Source organism: Raphanus sativus, chromosome 7 (assembly GCF_000801105.2).
Source record: "Raphanus sativus cultivar WK10039 chromosome 7, ASM80110v3, whole genome shotgun sequence".
Classification (NCBI taxonomy): Eukaryota; Viridiplantae; Streptophyta; class Magnoliopsida; order Brassicales; family Brassicaceae; genus Raphanus; species Raphanus sativus.
Genome location: NC_079517.1, coordinates 9,127,408 through 9,151,609, shown reverse-complemented (window position 1 = coordinate 9,151,609; position 24,202 = coordinate 9,127,408). Strand labels below are relative to the sequence as shown.

General features: G+C 39.6%; 4 protein-coding genes across 6 annotated transcripts; 2 read left to right on the top strand and 2 right to left on the bottom strand.

Annotated features, from left to right (window-relative positions):
• The first annotated feature begins 671 nt into the window (after positions 1–671).
• LOC108817282 (protein SWEETIE) lies at positions 672–17,177 on the top strand. 3 transcript variants are annotated; one of them, XM_018589933.2, is made up of 48 exons: positions 672–962; positions 1,178–1,385; positions 1,694–1,800; positions 2,225–2,461; positions 2,568–2,657; positions 2,738–2,825; positions 3,176–3,240; positions 3,530–3,634; positions 3,865–3,954; positions 4,083–4,163; positions 4,273–4,341; positions 4,867–4,992; positions 5,354–5,457; positions 5,884–6,016; positions 6,092–6,198; positions 6,498–6,599; positions 6,742–6,909; positions 7,042–7,128; positions 7,269–7,362; positions 7,484–7,552; positions 7,645–7,767; positions 8,077–8,145; positions 8,250–8,354; positions 8,604–8,692; positions 8,912–9,068; positions 9,429–9,578; positions 9,773–9,822; positions 9,915–10,014; positions 10,102–10,158; positions 10,253–10,320; positions 10,436–10,529; positions 10,761–10,945; positions 11,258–11,402; positions 11,496–11,564; positions 11,713–11,769; positions 11,860–11,946; positions 12,026–12,154; positions 12,228–12,431; positions 12,534–12,968; positions 13,220–13,285; positions 13,675–13,772; positions 13,887–13,986; positions 14,078–14,240; positions 14,642–14,946; positions 15,019–15,153; positions 15,267–15,431; positions 15,541–15,666; positions 15,879–17,177. In XM_018589933.2, the coding sequence occupies exons 1-48, from the start codon at positions 798–800 to the stop codon at positions 16,920–16,922; spliced, it is 6,870 nt and encodes a 2,289-aa protein (XP_018445435.1). In that variant the 5' UTR covers positions 672–797; the 3' UTR covers positions 16,923–17,177. The 3 variants fall into 3 exon arrangements, with proteins under 3 accessions (XP_018445435.1, XP_018445434.1, XP_018445436.1); XM_018589932.2 differs by having other exon boundaries at positions 12,531–12,968; XM_018589934.2 differs by lacking the exons at positions 672–962; positions 1,178–1,385; positions 1,694–1,800; ... (1 more) ...; positions 2,568–2,657; positions 2,738–2,825 and having other exon boundaries at positions 3,191–3,240; positions 3,515–3,634; positions 12,531–12,968.
• Positions 17,178–17,683: 506 nt separating this feature from the next.
• Positions 17,684–18,681, bottom strand: LOC108816833 (transcription elongation factor TFIIS-like). The gene has a single exon (XM_018589394.2). The coding sequence runs from the start codon at positions 18,558–18,560 to the stop codon at positions 17,778–17,780; it is 783 nt and encodes a 260-aa protein (XP_018444896.2). The 5' UTR covers positions 18,561–18,681; the 3' UTR covers positions 17,684–17,777.
• A 207-nt stretch (positions 18,682–18,888) lies between these two features.
• Positions 18,889–19,930, top strand: LOC108815314 (agamous-like MADS-box protein AGL93). The gene has a single exon (XM_018587955.2). The coding sequence runs from the start codon at positions 18,976–18,978 to the stop codon at positions 19,828–19,830; it is 855 nt and encodes a 284-aa protein (XP_018443457.1). The 5' UTR covers positions 18,889–18,975; the 3' UTR covers positions 19,831–19,930.
• Positions 19,931–20,465: 535 nt separating this feature from the next.
• LOC130497934 (receptor protein kinase-like protein ZAR1) lies at positions 20,466–23,446 on the bottom strand. The gene is made up of 2 exons (XM_056991189.1): positions 21,908–23,446; positions 20,466–21,321 (listed from the first exon to the last, which is right to left on the bottom strand). The coding sequence occupies exons 1-2, from the start codon at positions 23,382–23,384 to the stop codon at positions 20,657–20,659; spliced, it is 2,142 nt and encodes a 713-aa protein (XP_056847169.1). The 5' UTR covers positions 23,385–23,446; the 3' UTR covers positions 20,466–20,656.
• Positions 23,447–24,202: the final 756 nt, after the last annotated feature.

The following is a 24,202-nucleotide window of genomic DNA, read 5'->3' as shown; positions in this document are numbered from 1 at the left end:
GAGATAACTTTTTGGTGTTCGGATAAATCATCAAATAATTCAGCTAAATATAAATATTTTAGATAAAAATTATTTTAGATTATTCAAATAAAACATTATGGTTTGCATAAGACAAATGGTGATGGTTTTGTCCAAAAATGAATGCACTGTGGCAATGGGTCACAACAATCACAAACCCATCACCGAAAAGGCAAAAACTGCATAACAATCACACAATCAGGATTGGATTCGAGAATTTTGGGACTATCGACTAGATTTTGGATTTCTTCGCCTGATCGTTCTTTAGTTTGGGACTCTATACACAAAGTTAGTCATGAGTAAGAAGATTTGATGAGAAAGACATTTAAACGGAGATGAGAATGCCAAAAAAAAAAAATTCCGGAGATGGGAAAATAGCCGGAAATGGTAGAAACTTGTGCCTTCCTCAAATGTTCTCAGTATGAGATTAACACAAATGATCCATAAGAAGATGAATGATCATCTTATGACTGTTGGGTAAATTATCTAAAAAGGATATTCCAATTTTGAGTAAACCTTTCGGCCCTCTTGGGAGTTTTCTTTATGTATACACCTTCCTGGCCCATATATGCCAATACTGGCCCGTGTAATATCGGGTGGGCCGTTGATTAATAAATCTTTAACCCGACCCCGGAAACAACTCCCGGGTTCTTCTTCTCCGACCCACCTCCATAGATCTGAAACAAATATTCCGACTCTGTTCTCTCTCTCTCTCTCTCTCACTACTCTCTTCCTTCTCCGTCTTTCGTTTTTGCTCGTCTCATGCTTCGACAGCCCTAATGTCGAAGAATAATGCAATCGACAACGTCCCTCTGTCGCGATTCGGCGTCCTCGTCGCCCAGCTCGAGTCGATCGTGGCGTCAGCATCGCAGAAAAACCCAGACCCTCTCCTCTGTTTCGAGATCCTCTCTGATCTCATCTCCGCACTCGACGAAGAGCCTAAGGTCTCGCTCTTTCTTCATTTTCCTCTCATGCTTTCTTAGATTTTGCTTACAATGCTCAGTATCGTCATTTTTCGCATCTGGGATTTTAGAATCATACAGACAGATGAAGCCTTTGTTAATTAATCATTATCATAAGCATTGATCTGAGTACGAATCGAGCATTGCTTTCAATTGTGTGTATCTGATTGTTGCTTTTAACGATCATGTTGTGTCAGGAGTCTATACTAGTATGCCAAAGGAAATGCGAAGATGCCTTGTATTCTCTAGTCACTCTTGGCGCTAGGAGACCCGTGCGGCATCTTGCTTCGGTGGCTATGGCCAAAATTATATCAAACGGTGATAGCATTTCCATATACTCTAGAGCTAGCAGTCTACAAGGGTTTCTTTCCGATGGCAAGCGTAGTGATCCTCAGCGAGTTGCAGGTAGGTTTTGAATATCCGTCGGGATTACTGGGGAACTGTTGTTATTGAACGGCTATTGCTCATTATTAAATAGTGTAGGTTGCTTATAGTGATGTGCTGGGATACAAGATTAATATTAGTCACCCTCCTAAGCAGAATTTATATTTTTTAGCTTTTCTATTTTGCTGTTTGGTATGCATTCTATTGACCACAGCAAGCATCCATACATTTCATGAAGTTCATCCATGCGTTTGGTTACTACTTTATGTTTATGTGGTCTTATGTTCCTAAGTTTATTGATTATAACTTCTTCTTTTTTTTGTTTCTAGGTGCTGCCCAATGCTTGGGGGAGCTGTATCGTTATTTTGGGAGAAAGATTACTTCTGGCTTGTTCGAAACAACTGTTATTGTCACGAAACTAGTGAAGTTTAACGAGGTATTATGGTTCAACTTTACGATTCTCTAAGTTCTCTGAATTTAATTGCTCTAGCAGAACCACATCTTTTTTACCTCCCTGGATTATATCTTTCTGTCGTTGGCCCAGTTGAAATATTTAGAAAGAGTTTAGGCTTTAACATTCGAGGAATACGTATGGATTTGTGGCAGTGTAGGGATTAAAGCTCTGCAACCTTGTTACTGAGTCCTAATATATCTGGTGGATATGGTTTTTTTTTGTATGAACAATTTTTTTGGCCTTTCCTTAGTATCTGAAGCTGCTAATTCAGTTTTTCAATCACTGATTCTATTTCCACCCAGCTATCACTATCTAAAATTTTACGAAGAAACTTGTGGATATCAATGAGAACCGACCTATATAGTGCAGCTATTAGTGTTATTTAATTGTGGCGTTTCCCTTGCAGGATTTTGTTAGACAAGAAGCCTTTATCTTGCTTCACAATGCTTTGGATGGCTGCGGTGGTACAGCTGCTGCTACTGCGTATTCTGAAGCATACCGTCTGATCACAAGGTTTTCCACTTTGGACAAATCATTCGTTGTGAGAATTGCTGCCGCACGTTGTATGAAGGCCTTTTCCAACATTGGAGGACCTGGTCTTGGTACTAGCGAGTTTGATACTTTAGCGTCTTACTGTCTCAAGGTCTGTTTGATGTGCTAGTACCTGTATATATTGAACTCGGTCTTCTTTCATTTTCTAGGTAGGCTGATGTTTATCTCTGAATATATGATTGCTTCTTTTGATGCAGGGTATTGAAGATTCGGAATCATCTGTCCGCGAGGCATTTGCAGAGGCTTTGGGTTCATTGCTTGCGTTAGGAATGCACCCTGAAGCGCATGTAGACTTACTTCTCTAGTTATTTGCTTCCTTCTCGTCTTCATAGTTTTATGTTTATGGAATTTGATTTTTGTTTGTAAGGTTCAACCTAGAGGTAAAGGTCCATTTCCACCAGCAAAGAAACTGGAAGGCGGTCTGCAGAGGCATCTAATTTTACCCTTCACAAAAGGTAGTATTATGAGCCAATGAAAACAGAATTGCAAGCCATTCTGACAATATTATTGCATATTTTAGTAGCAATCGTATTTTCCCACAGACGCGTTTAAAACCTTTATTGTTTTTCCCTTTAAAATTGTGGCAGAACTTCTTTAGTCCTTATAACACGGCCACTGTTTTGGAGGCGTGCGCCTTAAGTATGAGAAAGCAGTCATAATGGCACGCATTGTATAATTAAAAATACCTGATTAGTTAGAAACTAGCATATGGTTTTGACCTCTTGTAATAATACATTTGTTTTCTTTATTTTCAAATTGCCAAGGCACTGATTGTTTCTTGTTATAAACAATTCCTAAATCGCAGCGGTTGGCTTACGGGCAAGAAGCAAGCGGTTTGGTTTGGCACTGTCATGGGTGTTCTTTTTACAGGTAAACAGACACTGGAAGCTAAAAACAATTGTCTTGATTACAGTTTGCATTTAGAGACAATGATACATATTATTTCTGAAATTTGGCATTGGCCTTTTTTCAGAAATCACACTAATTGTTATCACGGGTTATATCTGCACACTGCCTATATTGCCATCTCATAAGACCTGCATTTTACTTCTTGTAGTGAACCTATTCTTAGAGTCTTGTTATTTGTGGTATTCTGTACATACATATGTTCAGTTCATCACCATGGCCTTATAAACTTATAAAGTGTTGAGTTTTGTAGGCCAATAGGATAAGGTATTTGGGTCCAGATACTGAGCTTCAGGACTATTCTTTACTTGTCATGGACATGCTGCGAGGTGACTCCTCAATTGATGCCCATGCCCTGGTACGTGATACTTGTTTCATTTTCGTGTCATTTTGCTTGTATAAATTCTCGTATGTACTTCTATCTAGCAAAATATCACCGTGCAACTCTAAGCTATGCGGAAATCATTCATTTTCTTTCTTTTTCTCTGCATAGCTTGAAAACAAATAGGAGAAATTGCTAACTCTTTTGAAAACATTAGTGATATTCTGCTGAATCAACCCTCTAAATTCAAATTCTCACTTTTGAAGGCATGTGTTCTGTACATCCTACGGGTTGGCGTAATTGATCAAATGATGGAGTCAAGCCAGAGAAGCTTTTCAGTTTTTCTCGGGAAGCAGGTTTTACTGTTTATCTGAACCGCTCTTTGTCCTTGCAAGTCAGAGCTACAGATTTTAAAGAATTTAATTTATATTTTTACATCATGATCGAGTAAGTTATGTTTTTTCTTTTCCTGAAACAAATGCAGCTTCAGTCTTCAGATGCTAGTCCATCAATGAAAATTGTTGCTTTGCGGGCTTTGGCATACACGTTGAAAACACTGGGAGAGGTGAGGCTGCTACCGGGGGCAAACGCTTCTGATTTGTTGCTTGAAAGTTCTGTTTTCTTTAATTTAATAATGAAACTTATAAGTTCCATTTCTATCTGCCTGCTTGCAGGTTCCCCAGGAATTCAGGGAGTTTTTTGATGACACAGTGGGTGCGGCATCATCACATTTCTTGGACCTTGTAAGCTTTTATAGTTATTCTCAACTCGAGTCGTTTTATCTCTTCTTCTTTTCGTTGCAGCATTTATCAAAGAATTATAAATCTTTCAGCATTGAAATTCTTCATCCTTTCAACCTTCTAGATTCAATCTTCCTCATCTACTTGTTTCTTCTTTTACTACCAATTGCACTGAAAGACATGTTTCGTCTCTACAATTAACGTCTACCATCAATAGTTTGGTAAAGAAAATCTTTACGTATACAAATAGAGGGTTAAATAAGCCGTTGTCAAAGTAATTAATAGGTAGGTAAACAGAACCTTAATGCATAAAAATAGAGGGTTGGAAGAACCCGTTATCACAGTAATTTCAGGTTGCTCTTCGGAATGTAGTTGTTTGATATACCGAATATTCAGACTCAGCTTTTTGCAGCGTTTATTAGTTTTGCCTGTCATACAAACATGAATATCTGGGGTATATTGGGTCAAATGACAATCCAATGGTAATTGTAAATGCATAAATTACAAAATTAAACTTGTGTTTTCCAGGTACGTGTTGAGGCTGCTTTAACTTTACGTGCTTTAGCTGAGGTTGATCCCACCTGCGTTGGTGGGTTAACTTCTTATGCTGTAACCACTATTAATGCTTTACGGGAAAGTTTATCCTTTGAAAAGGTAATACTGAGTTGGTTTTCTTTTTAGAGTATAACGTTTATCTTTCTTTGAGTCTCTAGTGAGTTTGACATGGGTATTTTTTATCCAATATTTAATTACACATGCATGCATGGCCTACGGAGTATTATTCATGAATGCAAAACAAGAAAGTGTATCAGTAAAAATTTATATGGTGGAAATTTTAAAAGATATTTATATCATGAAAGCCATCACTTTTTCTTTTATATGCTTATGACGTCCTTGGCCTTCATCTAATTGAATTTCTTCACCTTTTTAAGTCATTATAAATGGACATTCTCTACTGTAACAACTTCATGTCGGGGAATGAATTTGTAATTCACCACTGCTTTTTTCTTTGTAGGGAGGCAAGTTGAAAACTGATCTTGCTTCTTTGCATGGGCAAGCAGCAACTTTAGCAGCTCTAGTCTCCATTTCTCCTGGACTCTCTCTTGGTTATCCTGCTAGGTAAGAGTCTTCACAGCTCCCTCATGGTCACATCTTATTCACCGTTTCACCACTTCATGCTCAACTTTAATGCTTGTGCCAACAAATTATCGCTGTTGGACATTGGATTCTTGCATGTAGGCGGCGTATTTTTTATGTCTCAGCTGATGAAGCAGTCTTCGCAGTAATCCTGTAAATTGCCACCTTGCTCATTACCTTAGACAACTCGATGAACCTAAAACTCGTAGTATTTTCTATAGTTTCTGAGAGTTTGTCATTTCCTCCGATTCCTAATCAAAAGTAGTTCATCGCCACACACCTTTTGCGTGCCATGACAGATGCATAGGATATTTTGTGTTAGATAGTCAAAATAGTTTTCAACCTACCATGACTTCCTTAAAAAGCAACTTCAATTAATAAACTTTTCTTGTAATTTCCTGTTCGCAGACTGCCAAGGTCAGTGCTTGAAGTTTCAAAGAAGATGCTAACAGAGTCCAGGAGGAATATCACAGTCGCCTCAAGTGAAAAGGAAGCTGGATGGTTATTGTTATCATCCCTACTAAATTCTATGCCAAAGGAGGTAATATTTTATCCTCGTCTTCAACGGTGTGTGTGGAGTCTCCATTGTCTTATGAAATTCTACTTTATTGTATAGGAGTTTGGGGACCAAGATTTTGATATTCTTATCTTGTGGACTGACGTCTTTACTGGAAACCCAGAGCAGTTGATCAAAGAACATGCAGAATTGGAATCTACGTTAAGGTAAGTGGCCTTCGATGCATTAAGCCTTGTTTTAGCTCCTGGTAGCGACTAGCGAACCATGTTTATCTTTCATTTGAGACATCGGGAAGCAACGCACATGCCTTTATAATAAATTTCGTTCATAGTAGTGACTAGCGAACCATGTTTTCATACACTGCCATAGTTTATTTTTGACACGTTAATAGCTGGTATGAGAGGGCTGATCTCCCTGATTGCTTCATGTCCAAGAGCAACAAAAATGACGACTCTACTTTTTGTTCTTGATAAAAAGCAAATGATCAGTGTTATCCTTTTTGTAGGGTGTGGTCGGCTGCAGTTGACGCACTCACAGCTTTTGTGCGACGTTTTGTCTCTTGTGCGGATGGTATTCTACTTCAACCAGTACTGGCAAACCTCCGTAGGTATGACATACTGATGCTTCATACGGTTTTTCTGTCTGCCTGTAATTGCCAATCATAACAATTCAACTATTTTCATTTGATAGCAAGTTCTCTTATCCATTACCTATATGATGATTGAGTTGACAAAATCTCCTTTTAACAGCGCTTTGTCTTATGTATCGGCAATGGCCAACAAACGTTTACCTGATGTCAAAACTTTGGTCGATACACTCATCATAAGAGTATTGATAGCTTATCAGTCCATCCCAGATCCCTTGGCCTATAAAAGTGAGCATCAGCAAATTATTCAGCTATGCACAGCACCATATAGGTAATGATTAATGCCATTCCTAACTGCTGCTCTCTCTAAATACCTATATAAATGTATGCTAAGGACATGGTTTGGTAAATCTTTGTGTTAGTCACTTAACTAGTCGTTACTTTATGTCTGTTTAAATGAAAGGGATCCTTCCGGATTTGAGGAAAGCTCGTGCTTGAAGACACTCCTTGACAAAAGAGATGCATGGCTTGGTCCTTGGATTCCTGGCAGGTGCCTTAATCTTCATCTTTATTTATTAGTTTGCATTCCCTAAGGAATTTTGCTGCTTTTGTTTCCTCACATATTCTTGATCACGCCATAGAAAGCTAGTTTTCCCCAAGAGATGTAAGTTCTTATGAATCTTGATCCAGGGATTGGTTCGAAGATGAGCTACGCTATTTTCAAGGCGGGGAAGATGGTCTAGCACCAAGTGTATGGGAAAGTAAAGTTTCTAGTTTTCCTCTGGTAAGCGCAATGCACTTTGATGATAATTTGTTTGTAGCGATGGCGCTTGTTTTTATTTGGCTACAGACTTGCCGTTGTTGTGTATGCTCAACTCTTACTCAAAATTTCCGTAATTATGAAGCCAGAGACTGTGAAAAAGACATTGGTGAATCAGATGGTTCTCTGCTTTGGTATCATGTTTGCTTCGCAGGTTTGTGATTATTTATGTCGAGAAAGTTCTTTGTTTTGCTATAATGTTTGTCATTTTGGTAGTCTGAAATAATCGTAACCTTTTCTTCTCAGGATAGCCGTGGGATGCTTTCACTTCTTTCGATCATACAACAGTGTATGAAAGCTAGAAAGAAGCAGCAATGGCGTACATCCAGCTTGACTAACATCTGTGCGGGTCTTCTTGCCGGATTAAAGGTGCTCCCAGTAGTTGTATACGAGTTTTGTACGTTTTAGCAAACCTTGGTAAGATAGTTAAGAAAGTTGTATGGTAAAGGTACAGCAGCCATAGGTGAGTGTGTTACTCTACCTCGTTAGGATACTGAGTACCGAACTCGGTGATATTGGAATGCTAGAAGATACACATGACATAACATTCGATAAATGATCAGAGACATTTTGGTCTATATATAAAGCTGATAAGTGAATGAAACTAAGCAATATTCTTTCAGATCATTTACTTCTTGTTAAAAGGAGGATAATGAGCCTGAAATTTACTTCTTACAGGCTTTGCATGCTCTACGTTCTCAGCAACTAGAGACAGAGGTATTAAGCACAGTGCAAACCATTTTTCAGGTATTTTATTCCAAGTAAAGATGCTAGTTCAGGATTTTGAACCTAGTCTCAAGCTTGATTCACTTATTATCTTATACATCATTTTGATGTTTCTGTTGCAACAGAATATTTTAACAGAGGGAGACATCTGTGCATCGCAACGCAGGGCAGCATGTGAGGGTCTTGGTCTCCTAGCTCGTCTTGGAAATGACATCTTTACAGCTAGAATGGTCTGTCCACAATGCAATCTATACAAAGCAATCTTTTGGGACCCTATCTTTATCTCCTTAAAATTGGATATTTACGGGCCGTAGTTATGTGTATATGCATCTGCTTTTGATTGTTCACTTATTTCCTAATATAAAAATATTTGATACTGATTTTTTCTTGGTGTAAATTTTCGTCTTGTCTTTAGTGATAGGAAGTATCACAAAAAAATTCCTCTATTCCTCATATATGTTTTGTATGGTGATAAATAGACCAGGGTGCTTCTTGGCGAACTAAATGGGATAACAGATCCAAACTATGGTGGATCCATTGCTCTTGCACTTGGCTGCATCCATCACAGGTGGAGTTTGGCTTCTAACTTGAACGTTCTGTTTATTTGTGCTGAAATATCAATAAAGTTTTGAAAAGTAGCTTACTATTTATCTGGCTGTGATGCTTTAACAGCAGTTAAGCTCAAATATTATCTTTTTTGCAGATATGTATTATTTTACACATTGGAAGATACTCAATTATGTTGATCTGTTGTATTCTAAAATTCTATTTTGCACATGGCCTGCAGTGCAGGAGGAATGGCATTGTCGACCTTAGTACCCGCTACTGTTAGTTCAGTCTCATCTTTGGCGAAAACTCCCGTTCTTGGTCTTAAGATCTGGGCCTTGCATGGGCTTCTTTTGACCATTGAAGCTGCTGGTTTATCATTTGTATCTCATGTTCAGGTAAACTATATCGTAGCTCATTGAGACCTTTTTATGGACACTTTTCAAATCTTGTCGTTTGTTTTAAACCGATCTCATTTTGATGTTCTGGCTGTTGGTGTCTGATTAGTTGCCAATCTAAAAGGAAATTAAAAAAAAAATTGGCTAACTTAGTTAATCTGAATCTGATAATGCTTGGCAAAGAGAAATTCTCTGGTACAGTCCATATTGCACTTTTAAGATGTTTACTAAATTTTGCCATCCTCATATACGGTGCTTAATTAGATTTGCTAACTATTGAGAGAACTTTTTTTTCCGAGCTTGATTTGGTATCTCCATGCACTGTCTGATGTAGCCTTCTTGTTCTGTATACATTACTAGGCAGCATTAGGACTTGCCTTGGACATTTTATTGGGTGAAGAAAGTGGATGGATCGATCTTTCCCAAGGCATTGGACGCCTTATTAATGCTATTGTTGCTGTCCTTGGTCCCGAGCTTTCTCCTGGCAGCATTCTCTTTTCACGCTGCAAGGTACTATTCTGGACCTTTGAACCTTGTCTTTCAGATCAAGAAGATGCATTCTACAAGAATACTGCAAAATTTTCAATCTCGTATTTTAGTAAATGATGTATCCTATGGTTTACCTTGTTGGATATCTAAAGGAATATACATACATTTTTATGTAAGGAATACTATTTTGCTCGTTCTAAATTATTTCTTTGCAGTCTGTTATTGCAGAGATTAGTTCCTGGCAAGAAATTCCGACACTGCTTGAGTATGTGAATGCTTCTCCTCTCACAATCATTAACCCACTGTTACCCACTGTCTTATCGAAGCCTATTTTTTTGTACATGTAAATGTTTTCAGGAGCGTCCGTTTTACCCAGCAGCTTATTCTTTTTGCTCCACAAGCCGTTTCAGTGCATTCACACGTGAAGAATCTCTTACTGACACTGACATCAAGACAGGTTTTTTTTCTTCGCTATCTCTTCTTTTCTTAGGCAAGTCTTCAAGGGGTTCATGATTAAAAGTAGTTTATATCTTTTGTAAAACAGCCAATAATTAGGCGTCTCTCTGTATCAACTCTTCGGCATTTGATTGAGAAAGACCCGGTAAACACCATGCTTCGATCCTGATTTTTCTTTCCAGAATCCTCTTGTCTTGAAATTTATCGCACCCTCGAATTTATAGTATTCTTGTTTTTAGGTATCTGTCATTGATGAGCAGATTGAAGGTAACTTATTTCAAATGTTAGACGAAGAAACAGATTCTGAGTAAGCAATCTTTCTTTCTGTAGTTTTTTTTTTTGTCTAATAGAAATGTTGTGTTCTTATGTAAGTTTTGATTAACTAGCTTTATTGATCGACTCCAATTGTTGTGCTCTTCTAGGATTGGGAACCTGATCCGTAGTACCTTGATACGCCTTCTTTATGCGACATGCCCATCACGCCCATCTCGATGGATTTCAATATGCCGCAACATGGTAATAGCTGAGGTTTTCGTACTATTGGATTTATCGTTGCTGTGGTGTGAACTATCTGAAGTATGACATATTTACTAGTTTTCTATGGGCTTATCGTTGCTGTTTCCTCTTGATTGCCGCCGTTTTATTCAAAATGTTACTGTCTATTTTTGGGTTTTTATGCAATATTATATGTCTAGGTCTGCCTCCTTTTCCCCGTAATCAATGTAAATTTAATTTTTCTGCTGACAGGCTCTTGCAACATCCACTGGAAGAAGTGCGGAAACGAACAGTACGGAAAATGATCCTTCTAGCGCAAGAGATAACCTTGGAGATGATGATGAAGACATGGTTTCTAGATCTAGTGGGAAATCCTTACATGCCAGTCCTGACAAAGACAAAGCCTTGAGATATCGAACCAGAGATTTTGCAGCTGAGTAAGTGGGGGATGCTTTTCTTACCCTCCTTCTCTAGTCAATACCTTTGACATCAATAATTTTTCACCATTACTAAAATTTGATGGAAAATGAAATTTCAACTGATGTCTTGAAATTTTATGCTGATGCTGAACCAAGTTTTAGTAAGTTCGTGAAGGGTTATAGCATTCAGCTTTATTAAATGAAATCTTAACCTTCAGTTAACTCTGACCTAATAACTTATTATTGAAGCTCTCATTACTAATTTATATATGTTTTGTTCTGAATTATGTCCTTTCGGCTAAACTAACCCAAGTTACTTTTCGGCTCTAGGTGTTTGAGTCTTTTGCCAGAGGCTGTAGGAAAGGATGCTGCTCATTTTGATCTTTCATTGGCAAGGAAATTTGCTTCCGATACACAAAGCTCAGGTGACTGGCTAGTTCTTCAACTACAAGAGCTGATATCTCTTGCTTATCAGGTAAAGAAAAATAATTAACTTTTCAAAGCACCATTTGAAGTGTTTCGAAAATTGGCCAGAGGGAATTTTAACAAGGTGTACCAAATTCTTCAGATAAGCACTATTCAGTTTGAAAACATGAGGCCGATTGGAGTTGGACTTCTTAGCACAATTCTTGAGAAGGTGAGACTTTCTGATAGATGCCGCCACCCTATTCTTTGCCTCAGAACATGTGTTTCTGGCCAAGATTTTGCTAGCCTCGAAGTGACCTTGTTGATCTGGTGTTGTAGTTTACAGCAAAATAATTTATAACTGTGTGTTACTTTTGCAGTTCAAATTAGTAGCCGACCCTGAACTTCCTGGACACCTTCTGCTGGAACAATATCAGGTGCCCCCCGTGCAAACTTGTTTCTTAACCAAAAAAGATTGGTTTAAGATTTTAATGAACATAATACTTACTCACAGTTGAACATAATAGGCTCAACTTGTATCTGCTGTTCGTACTGCTTTGGATGCAAATTCTGGCCCTGTTCTTCTGGAAGCTGGGTTACATTTGGCAACAAAGGTGAGCATGACATCTGTAATGGGCTTTCCTTCAGATTTTGTGCCCTTACATTGCTAAATTAATGTGTGTGTCATTTCAGATAATGACCAGTGGAATAATAAGCAATGATCAAATTGCAGTCAAACGCATATTCTCTCTACTTTCACGTCCGCTCAATGACTTCAACGAATTATATTATCCTTCATTTGCTGAATGGGTCACAAGCAAGGTGCGTAAGCCACAAAACGTTTAATTTTATTTTCCGTTCACTGACTCTGAGTAGACTTATACCTGCAATGTAGATCAAGATCAGGCTTCTCGCTGCACATGCCTCGCTTAAGTGTTACATATTTACATTCTTGAGAAAACACCATGATGAAGTGCCAGTAGAATTTGAAGCGCTATTGCCATTGTTTTCCAAGAGTTCAGACCTGCTTGGGAGGTACTGGATTCAGGTCCTAAGAGGCTACAGTTATGTTTGCTTATTTCAGAACCCCAAAAGAAGTGTGAGTCAACACTTAATAGTATTATTGTCTCTCTTTTATCTGAACACTTCTATCCTTGTGCTCCCCTGTCTTCTAATAAGATATTTTGATTTTCTGCAGCAGTTCTCGATCTTAGATGAAATCCCGCCACATACTGTGTCAAGAAGGCTGCAGCCATGTCTAGATGAGGCATGGCCTGTGATTCTGCAAGCTTTGGTCCTGGATGCAATTCCTGTGAATCATAGCGTAGAAGGATTTTCTGATAAGTCCTTGATATCTAGACATCGCATGGTTACCCTAGGGGTTGAAGAATATCAGTTTCTATGGGGCTTTGCTGTCCTTGTCTTATTTCAGGGGATGCATCCAGGCGCTAATACACAAGTTATACCTTTTGGCTCAACTAAAATAAAAAATAGTGGAGACTCCAGCATTAAGGAATCTTCATTCCAGGGCCTAAAGTTATATGAAATTGCTTTACCAGTTTTCCTCTCTCTTTCTGCTGAAAGATTTTTCACCAGTGGCTTTCTTAGCATAGATCTCTGCCAAGAACTATTGCAGGTAGGTTCACATCAATTATTACTTCAAAATTTGTCTCATACTTCTTATGTCATTAGCTAATGAAAGGAATTAATATTGGTCGAAGCAATTACATGCTCCTTCTATGGAACACAGATCTACTCTACCCCGCATTTTCCTTTTATTTTTCCTGATTGGCTTCTGCTTTATCATGTCCAATGCAATAAGCTGCTAGCTACGGTTAATTATTCACTACTCTGATTGGATCCATTTTCTTTTTGTGACTCATCCAGGTTTTCTCGTATTCCTTTTATATGGACAGTTCATGGGATGTTCTTGCAGTATCCGTAGTTCAACAGGTACATGACTTGTTGATGTTACTAAAACCATCACCTCTCATGGGAAATTTAGTCTCAAGAGCTTTTTTAGCTTGCATTATTCACTTCTAAGACTGAAAATGAGGTTCGAGGCTGTATATTGATATTCTTTCTTTGTACTTTTTTCCTTTAATTAGTTTGAACAAAAACATACTTTTCCCTTGTAGGAGAAAATAGTATATCATTTATCATTTTCTGTTACGCTGCCATAGGCATAGCAACATACATTACTTATTTCATTTTCATAATACTGGTGTTAGATGAGTTCCCTCTTACCAAATGATTTCGGATTAGCTTTTCAGGACTATATATGCCTTGTTCACCAGAAAATACGCAACTATTTATGCCGTTTTGTTTTCACGTTTTAACAGATTTCACAAACGTGTCCAAAAGATTTTCTTGAATCTGAGCAGTTTGCCTACTCTACCATTGAACTCTGTCTGGGGTACCTGTTCAAAATTCTTCATAGGTGAGCATTTTTGAAAGTTGTATCCAGTTCTGTTTATTTTAAACCTGAAAACTCATGTCAGGGAAGTTGCATATGGACGAAACTATAACAAAGGCTTCTTCTTTTCCATTTCAGGCATAATGAAATTTCGCCAGATGATGACGATATTCGGGATAATTTGCTGTCTACTGTATTTATCTCCGTAAAGACGCTAGTGACACGTTTTGAGTTGAAGGTAATGTGAACGATTACTGCTTTGTCTGTTGCATTTCTGGATATTTGCTTTATTTATTGCACTTCTCACATCTAGCTGATGTGTGGTGCAGAATCATTTGATGTCGGCACCTCTGGCGTTACTGTTAAGTGGGTACAAGTGCATCCGGCAAGTCCCCACTGACGCCTACTTACCAAAAGCTCTTGAGATTGTGAAGTCCACCAATGAGTTATTGCTTAAGCTTACTAGAACCTCGTCACAGAAACCTTCTACTGGTATGCAAATTGAATCCGTAGCTAATGTGATAGTATGATAAATAAGGGACACTATCATTTTAGCTACACGGGCCGAAACAATAACTTGTTCTTAGATAAAGGCATATACAGAATACCATACTTATACACTATGGCGTTTGCTCAAACAGAAAGGCATCGCCAAGAGTTTGAAATAACGAACAGATAGTAAATTTTTAGACAGAGAACTGGGTTAAGTTTTAGTCAACTAGGCTGATTAGTGGTGGTTATCAGATGGTGTCAAATTTCTGTAAGACGTTTGATTCGCTTTGATGGTACACCTTTTGATTAAGTATAGATCGTTATGTGTTCTGTCTATTTTATGAGATCCCCGGAGTTGCTTATGCAGAACACCTTGAAAAGTTTGTAATCGTTTATTGCAGATACTGTTGCTGCGGATAGTAGTGGCCATCTAGGAGCAATGTTTGGTGCTTGTGTCCACATGGTTGGTGATCTGACTAAAGATTGTATCGACGGTATCCATCTTGTGGACACCAAGAGATCAGGGTTACGCAAGCTTCTTCAGTTGAAGCTTGCATTCTGTTTGGAACAACTTTTTTCTCTGGCTAAGTTTGCAGACGAGATTCACTGTCCCGGAGATGAAACTGAGACCAATTCTATCTGTATTGCGGTGTTGAAGAGCTGCCACGTTAGTATAGCAGCAGTAGTTAAAGATTCCAGCATGCAGGTAACTGAGACTGGCTTTCTTGTCATATATTAGTTGTCAAGCTCTTAACAGTATGGGTTCAAAAATATGCAGGTTCAAGCTACTGCCTTACAAGTGCTAAAAAGCTTGGTACAGCGTTACAACAACACAGAGGAGAAAACTTTTGTGATCTTCTTTGTTGGGGAACTTATTGGAGATATTGTCAGTCTGATTCAGAGGGCGCTTCTGGTTGTTTTCTCGTTTCTTCCTTAAAGTATCAACAGAAAAGTGAAATTCTTCTTATATGTTAAAAGATTATGGTAACTGACTTGTTTCTTATTCTTTCTTTTTTTTTTGGATAGAAACCTATGAATAAGGAATCGGTGGTTATAGCTGGTGAATGCTTGCGGTTCATAATGTTACTTCAGATGCACTCAAATGTTGATGAACTTCAGAAGGGATTCATGAGCCTTTTTCTTGAATCCGTACTTGTGGTTTTCTCTAAGACTTCAGATGCTGTTTCTCAGGTTCCATTCATATCCCGCCCTGTAAATTTTGCATTAGAATTTTTTTGCTCCCTATTAAGGGCAGTTCGTAAACTTCAACTTCTTTTGCTTTTTTATGGATCAATACCAGGAAGTCCTCGAGTTAAGAAATGTAGCTGTGCGGCTTGTTTCCCATCTAGCTCAGTTGCCTTCTTCAGCTGTTCACTTTAAGGATGTTTTGCTGTCGCTGCCAACAACACACCGGCAGCAGCTTCAGGTTCGTGAATGCATTCAATCTGATTTGATATGCGTTTTGAGTAATAAGAACTTTTTCATAACTCATCTTCCTGATGATTCGAACTTGTCTATAGCATATAAGCTTAGAATCAGGATCGAATCAGTTAATTTTTCTTGTGGGGTTAAGCATTTTGCATACCAAAATTTGAGAGACCTGTCTAATTAATTGGCTTCCGTGTCCGCTGATGTTAGGATATCATCCGTGCTTCCGTCTCTCAAGATAGCTCCTCTGTGAAGCCAAAATCATTGGTTCCACCAATGGATATCAAATTACCAGCACCTGTGTTAGCAACACCTGAGAAAGTTACCTCTTCTGCTGTTGTTGTTAAAGCAGAAACGTTGCCGACTGTGCCAACATCATTAAATCAGGTTAGCACAGTAGAAAGTGGAATCAACGAAGAAAATGATGACGAAGATGAAGAAGATGATGATGATGATGACGATTGGGACACTTTCCAGTCTTTTCCTGCTTCCACAAATCTTGAAGGTTCAGGATCAAAGGCAGAAAATATTACTGAAGAGGAAACAGGCTTTCCTGTGAGCTCGTCCATTCAGGATAATGAATCAGGATCAAAGGCAGAAAGTGTTACTGAAGAGGAAACAGGCTTTCCTGTGAGCTCTTCCATTCAGGACAATGAATCAGGATCAAAGGCAGAAAGTATTACTGGAGAGGAAACAGGCTTTCCTGTGAGCTCTTCCATTCAGGATAATGAATCAGGATCGAAGGCAGAAAGTGTTACTGAAGAGGAAACAGGCTTTCGTTTGAGCTCTTCCATTCAAGATAATGAATCAGGAATTAAGGCAGAAAGTATTACTGGAGAGGAAACAGGCTTTCCTGTGAGTTCTTCCATTCAGGATAACGAATCAAATAAATCAGCAGTTGCAGAAGAAGCTGATGATCAACATCTTGCATCTGATCGTGCCTCTGACAGCAAAGAAGTCGAAGAGGAAACCGTAGAGTCATCTCTCAACGAAGAAGCTCTTCTTACAAGTCAGAATGACAAAATCGCATCGGATGATCAACTTGTTGAAATGAAGGAAGAATTAGTTGAGAGTAGTAAGAGTTCTGAACCCGAAATTATCGGAGTTGATACCAAACTTCCTTCAACAGGAGCAGAATCACCAGCCTTAGATGATACATCAGACGATCTGGATCCGCAACACTTTGAAAAGCCAGTCCAGGATGACCAAGCTGAGTGTAGCAACGAACATGTTGTATCGGAAAAGACTGGCTGAAAAGAAGAGCGAGGAGGATTAAACATATAGGGGAGCCAATTTTTTTTAAAGAGTTTTCAGAGATCATAACTTTTACTATGAGCACATATGATTCAGTTGCTTTGTCTTTTTGTGTCATTTCAGTTGTTGTTTTTGGAAATGTCGTTTACTATTGTCGTCATTTACGTGGAACCTCCTCTCTTGCCAAGAGTACTTTAGAACCTCTATTCATCTGTACCATATTTAGAAGAATGCATGCAGTTTCGGTTTGAGTTATTTGAATTTCGGTTAGTTTGGTTAATACAAAATTGCGCTGATTTGAACCGAACAAAAAAATCGATTTGGTTTAGCATTCTGTTGGTTCAGTTAATGAAATCTTTTGGGTTCGATTAGAGCTTCAGTAAATTTGGTTCCGGTTTGAAATTTAGGCAGTTTGGAATTTAAGTTAAAGAGCTTGTACTAAGACTTGTAATAGTTTTGAACCTGAGAATATTGGAGTTGATATCAAACTTCCTTTAACTGAGGCAGATTAGGATGACCAAGTTAAATCTAGCAACAAACATTTTTGAGATGATCTTGTTGTATCAAACTTCCCTCAACTGTTTTTACATTGTTTAGTATAATTATCAAAATACCTTTGTGGAAACCTTCTCTTGCCATGGGAGTCTTTTTGAAAAACACAAGAACCTCACAATGGCAATACGATCAGTAATTGGATCAGTTATGTTAGAAAACTGAGAACAAATGTTTGTATTTAACAATGAAACAAGTACAAAGAGTTACAGATTAAACTTTATGCATCTCACGCAAAGTGTTGTTTACATTAACAGACTACCGAGACAAGTTAATAAACTGAGAGAATCTATACAATTCTGCTTAAGTCATGATCATACTGCCTGACTGAAACATCATCATGCTCTTCATTCGATTCTCTTCCTTATCTCTAGCTCTCTCTTTGATTTTTTGAACTTCCATCTGAATCTTGTTGCTTGCCATCTCTTCTTTCTTCATCGTCACCAACCTCTCTCCACTGATCTCGCCGAACAGCACTTTCCTCCTGAGATCTGGATTGCTGCTGTCTCCCATGTTGAAAAGAAACGATCTGTACTTTGCTTTTTGGGGACCCTCGAAAGAACCTAGTCTCTCAAACATTGCAGATTCAACCGACGCAGCTACACTCCAAGAATCGCAAGAAACCACTCGTTCCTTCATCCCAACAACCTCGTTAGCCACTTTAGACAAAGATTTTGCAAGAATCTCACGCACTTTCTCTCGGTTAGATGACTCCCCCGTAGTTGTCGAAATCTTCATCTCAACACACTTCTTATTCTTTTTCACCATGGGTCGAGGTCGTGGGCTCTGTTTCCTGCCGGTAGCGTAGAGATATCTCATCCAGAGAGTGTAAAGAAGCTTGGCCTCGGATTGGATCCTAGGGTTTTCATGATCAATGAAAAGTCCGTGACTCTTTCCCATCTGAGGGTATCTGCGATCCATGACCAACTCGCAAGCAAGAGACTCTGGAGCTTCTCTCAAACGAATCATAGCGTCGACACATCTCGAGACCGCTGGAGAAGAACCCTCACCGTCTCCTCTCGCAGCAGACTTTGCAGCTAGAATTGCTGCCTCGAACAGTTCCAAGAACTCTTGCTTCTGCATCATTCTCTCTTTCTCTCTCGACTCAACAACAAAAAAAATTAGGGTTTGGAAGTAACGACAAAGTGAAGAGTAATTGGAAATATTGTTAGAGAGCTGTGATCTTTATATAAAGAGATAGAAAGAATCTAAAATCGACTGTGAACTTATAAAGAAAGAGAAAGAATCTAAAACCGACTCCTGATTGGATATAATTTTTTTTGTTGTGTTGTGTTGTTATCTCACTCACTATCTCTACTACACTTATTAATTACTTGCTAACCAAGCCGTCTCACCAAAGTTTCCCTTTTCCCTTCTCATTTTTTTGACCGTAAAGAGTTTTCCTTTTTTTTATTATATATCTGATTGATACTTCATTACTTCTATACAACCCACCCACGAAAATAATCTCCTGAGAAAAGTGATTTTTTCTTCGCCCACAATGACGACTACGACGACGAGAAAGATCTGCAGGTCCAAACTGTCGGTGAGAAAAGATACATTCTTCAAGGCACGAGCCAAGACTGTTCTCAAGAAAGCGTACGAACTCTCGGAGCTGTGCGGCGTCGATTTGTGCGTCATCTGCTACGACCGCGAAGGGAACCTCGTGAATACGTGGCCAGAGAACGACGAAGCCCGGGTCAAGGCCACGGCCGAGCGGTTCAGCAGGTTAAGCGAGAAAGAAAGAAACAAGAAAAGCACCAACCTGTCGCGGTTTCTAAACAAGAAGATGATGGACGAGAAGAAGGCATCTCTCAAAGCCAACGACAATAAATTCTCCAAGAAAGTGTTCATCTTTGAGGATTCCTTGCGGAGTCGCTTAGGGTTATTCCAAGAAAAGATCACCGAGTTGGTTGATGATCTAGGTTCTGATGATCCCTCGCTAATCAATGCGGATCAATGTCAACCAATCTTGATGAATCATCTGAGTACCACCGAGAGCCCGGCTGATCTACCCACCTCGTCGTTGAATCATCCGAGCAACTTCTCAATCTTGTTGTATAACCATGACAATGGCACTTTCACCCAGTTGGCTAACTCCTCTGCTCTTCCTCCTAGCTTTGAGCAACCGGTGATTCCGTGTAATCAAGATTATGGTACTAATTACTTGGATCTGTTACTTGGGGAACAAGACAACAAATTTGATCTTCCCATTGCTCCTCATCCTATGATGCACACTCAAACCTCAATGTTTCATCAGCAGTTTGATCATCAGTTTATGCAGACACAAGAGGGGATGATTCCATACAATCACACGCAATCTTCTTCTGGCTATCCAACAATGATGTTCTCTTAGGTCTCTCTCTCTTGCTTCAAGACCAGGATAGTTGTTGACTATTGCCAAACACTTTTATTATCTTTCTGTCTCGCTATTTTGTCAATTGAGTCTCTCATATTAAGTTGTAATTTTGCAACCATCCTATTTGCATAGTATAAATATAATGTTCCAATTGTAATTGCTTAGATTTAAATTTACCGGAATCATCTTTTACAGTAAGCTTGAAATCTAATAAATCTTGGAGTTATATCTCTCTAAAAACTTATTTCTTCAACTGGATAAGAGATATCTCTCCACAAACCCCTTGTTAGTGTGATGATCTTATTAACTTTCTATATTCAAACACTCTGATCTTATTAAGTTGCATATGCAGAATGTGCTGCAACTGCAAGATTTTGTTTCCTTTCTATGGGACACTGAAAAGCTTAAGCGAAAGTTTTACTGCAGATGCCACTGTTTTTGCTGTCAATCTAAGAGAAATGTTCTGTGCCATGGCTCTGTTTTCCTGACTAGAGATTGTAGCAAAAGCATCCATCTTGTAGACAACAAGAGATGCGGAAGGGTTACACATTCTTCTTCAGTTGTAAAATGTGTTGTTTTGAAACATTTTGATATTTTTATTTATTTGCGACATTTCTAATAAGTATAAACCATTTGATTAAATCTTCATTTCAATTAATAATTATTCAACAAAGAGAGAAAATAAACACAGATTGCCGACTGGTCCCTAGACTCTGGAGTGAGTTATGGGATCTCGTGTAAAATTAAGAACTATAGGAGATATAAAACAAAAAAAATGGACCCAAACAAAAACAAAAAAAAAAGAATATGATTAATAACTGAATCATATTTTGTCAATGTTCTCAGACACGTTCTTCATACGTGGACGAACTTCAGGGTCACCTTCAGTACAAGCAAGAGCAAGATGAAAAACGGACAAGACCTGCTGCTTGGCGTGAACTTCTTGAAGCAACATTGGATCAACCATATCCGACAACGGAGTCTCCTCTTCAAACCCTTTCCTCACCCACTTCACCAAATCCGTCACCTCAGCGACCACCGTGGACGACGAGGACGAGCTTAGCGGCGACGAATCAGGCGACTTCCCCGTAAGAAGCTCCATAAGGACAACACCGAACGAGTACACGTCCCATTTCTGTGCAGGCTTGCTTCCAGGGAGACGAGCCTCGGGAGCTTTGTAGCCGTTGGATCTATCCGACGGTTTGATAGAAGTGTAAGGGAGAGCTCCGCCTAAGAAACCGCTGGCGGCCCCGGAGGAGGAGGATGGTTCACCGGAAGGCGCGGTGATGGTGATGAGACGCGTGAGACCGAAGTCGGAGATGTAAGGAGTGAAGGAAGAGTCTAGAAGGATGTTGGATGGTTTGACGTCGCCGTGTACTAACTTTCTTGGGCTGCATTCGTGTAGATACGCTAGCCCACGTGCCGCTCCTTTTGCGATCTTTAGTCGCGTTGACCATGTTAGGCTAGGTGATGGTTGACCATTCCTCCCTATTTACCAAAGTAAACTTTTAATAAAAAAATGCAAATAATAAAGTAAACTGCGATGAGAAAAAGACGGGTCAACTAGAGGATCCAGCGAGGTAGGTTTGTAGAATCATCATTACTCTTAATCTACAAGTCATCTCTCTCTCCTACTCCCACTGTAAATATCTCATCATTGTTTTTCTTGCCCCTTTTACTAATTACTTCTTCACTGCTCTACCACAGTAAATTATACCACAAGGAATGTTTGTTTCACTTGTAACTCAAACTACACTATTCACGAAAAACAAAAGATGTCTGAAAAAGAAAGAAACCTAGGATCAATTTATAAACAAAAAAAACAGCAAGCTGATCATTGTTTGAATAGAATATTGAAGTGTTTGTATAGACAAAAACAAAACAAAATAATAATAGAATATTCGAGTGTGTAAGCTTTTAAAGTATTAGTTAGATGGGATCTTAACCACTCAACCAGATGTTGACCCTACCAAGCAAAACTATGTCATCACATCTAACCTCAATCTGACGTCAACATATAAAAAAAAAGCGTTGACAAAGTCAACCTAATTTTTTTACTTTTAGTAGTGTTTACCTCTAAGTGCATCAGCTAAGCTGCCGTTGTTAACGAAGTCACTGATCAATAGCTTCTCATCAGGAGCCCAATAATAAGCTCTCAGCTTCACCACATTAGGATGCTTCACCTTCCCCATCGCTTGAACCTCCGTCACAAACTCTTTATACCTCTGTTCTCCTCCTTCTCCAAGCCGCCGTACCGCCACCGGAACTCCGTTCCCGAGCACCACTTTATACACTATCCCCAACCCACTCTTCCCAAGAACATAAGCAGAAGCTCTCAGAAGCTCGTCTAGCTCAAAGGAGAACCCTTTATCTATCGCCACAAGCTCTCCTTCTCCTCTACCCTCTCCCCCCCTCTCGTTATTATCCTCCGCTTCCGAATCCTCTTCCTTAGGAAACCCACCGACGCAGCAGCAAGTTTTCCCTTTCTCGCCACCGAGTTTCTCGTTCCCTGTGCAGCTACACCCTCCTTCAGAGTCTTTTTTCTTCCAGTACAAGTAAACTATCACCAGCCCTATTAGGGCTACACTAGCAGCATCAGCCACCGAGATCAGCACGATCAATCCCGTGCTCAGCCCTTTTCTTGAATCCCTATTATCCCCCGTTGACTTTTTACTCTCCGGAGAGGTCTTGTCACCGTTCTTACACGACTTCTGGAGAGGGAACCCGCAGAGTTTCGGGTTGTTGAGGAAAGCGGTTGGTCCTTGGTTTGAGAAGGACCCGGTCTGAGGGATTTCTCCGGTTAAGTTATTATTCCTGAGATCGAGAGAGACGGTGACCGGTAGGTTCCCTAGCGAATTAGGGATCTCTCCGGTTAACTGGTTAAACGAGAGATTGAGCGTACCGGAGATAGATTTGAGCTCTCCGAGCTCTCTAGGGATCGAACCGGCGAACCGGTTAGAAGAGAGATCGAGCTGCGCGAGACTCTTCATCTCCGGCCAGATTTCTCCCGGAATTTCGCCGGAGAATTCGTTACCGGCGAGGATCAGCCTCTGGAGCTGTTTGCAGTCTCCGAGATCGGGAGAGAGAGGTCCGGAGAGGGAGTTTCTCGACAAGTCGAGGTTCTGGAGCCTCGGGAGGGTGCAGATCGACGGAGGGAGGGAGCCGGAGAGGTTGTTGCCGTAGAGGAAGAGGCTGTGGAGCGCCGTGGCGTTGAAGAGCTGAGTGGGGATCGAGCCGGAGAGGGAGTTGTCGTGGAGGTTGAGACGGCGGAGGTAGATTAAAGAGCCGAGCTCCGAGGGGATGTAGCCGCGGAGGTGTTTTCCGGCGAGGGAGATTCCGACGACGCGCGAGGAGGAGGAGATGTTCATACAGGAGATTCCGGTCCAGCGGCAGGGGTCGGAGTCGGAGTCGTTCCAGTCGGAGAAGGCGGAGGAGGAGGAGGATTGGTCGACGGCGGATTTGAGGGAGAGTAGGGCGAGGCCGTCGGGGGAGAGAGATAGGGAAGGAGAGGAGTTGATGAGAAGGTGGAGGAGAAGAGAGACAATGATCATTTTTTTTTGCTTTACTCTCAGAAAGGAGTTAATTGAACGGAGAGTGAAGGGAAGGAGAGAGTTTAAGACAGATGGTTGAAGGAAGAGATTGGTTGGTCGTGTAAGGGTATTTATTTATGTTAGTTATACCCTTTTTGTCTTTATTGTAATCAATATTTAATAATCAACTATTTCAACAACATTATATCAATTCATATCACCTATTTTATGTAGCAGAATTAAGATCGAAAACTTGTATCTTACTACTAATATTACTGCGGTGTGTAATGTATTCAAAGTTCGGTGGTGTGTGTTTAGATTGTTCATATTCTAAAACAAATTAATGCTTTCACTTTTTTGAAACTCCATAACATGTACTATTGTGTCAAAGTTATTCGATTGATAAAAGTTACTGAAAAAAAACAGAAAAGGTTTATCATTTTATACTGACTGAATGTTAGTATAGTTGTGACTTGAAGACAACTGAAAAAAAGGTTTAAAAGAAGTATGGCATGTGGAATTAATTGTCACTGATTGATTTACTTAACTATAAAGAGAGAGAATACAAATGTCGTAGTGGTCCTCACAAACACGAAAGGCAAGTGTAGGTTAAGGATATTTAACAGATGGATTAAGTATTGGGATCAAGAACAAATCAAAGAGCTACGGAGCATAATCGTATCAGTAACTCCTTGGGGACTGTTCTGGTCCCTCACGTTGCCGCCGAGCCAAATCCCATGTCTATGGCACGTGTTTGTAGTCTCTTTAAAGTCTCGAATATTATATTGGACCTTTTGTTATTGTACTTACAGAGTTAAAAGCTTTTTCTGATTATTTCA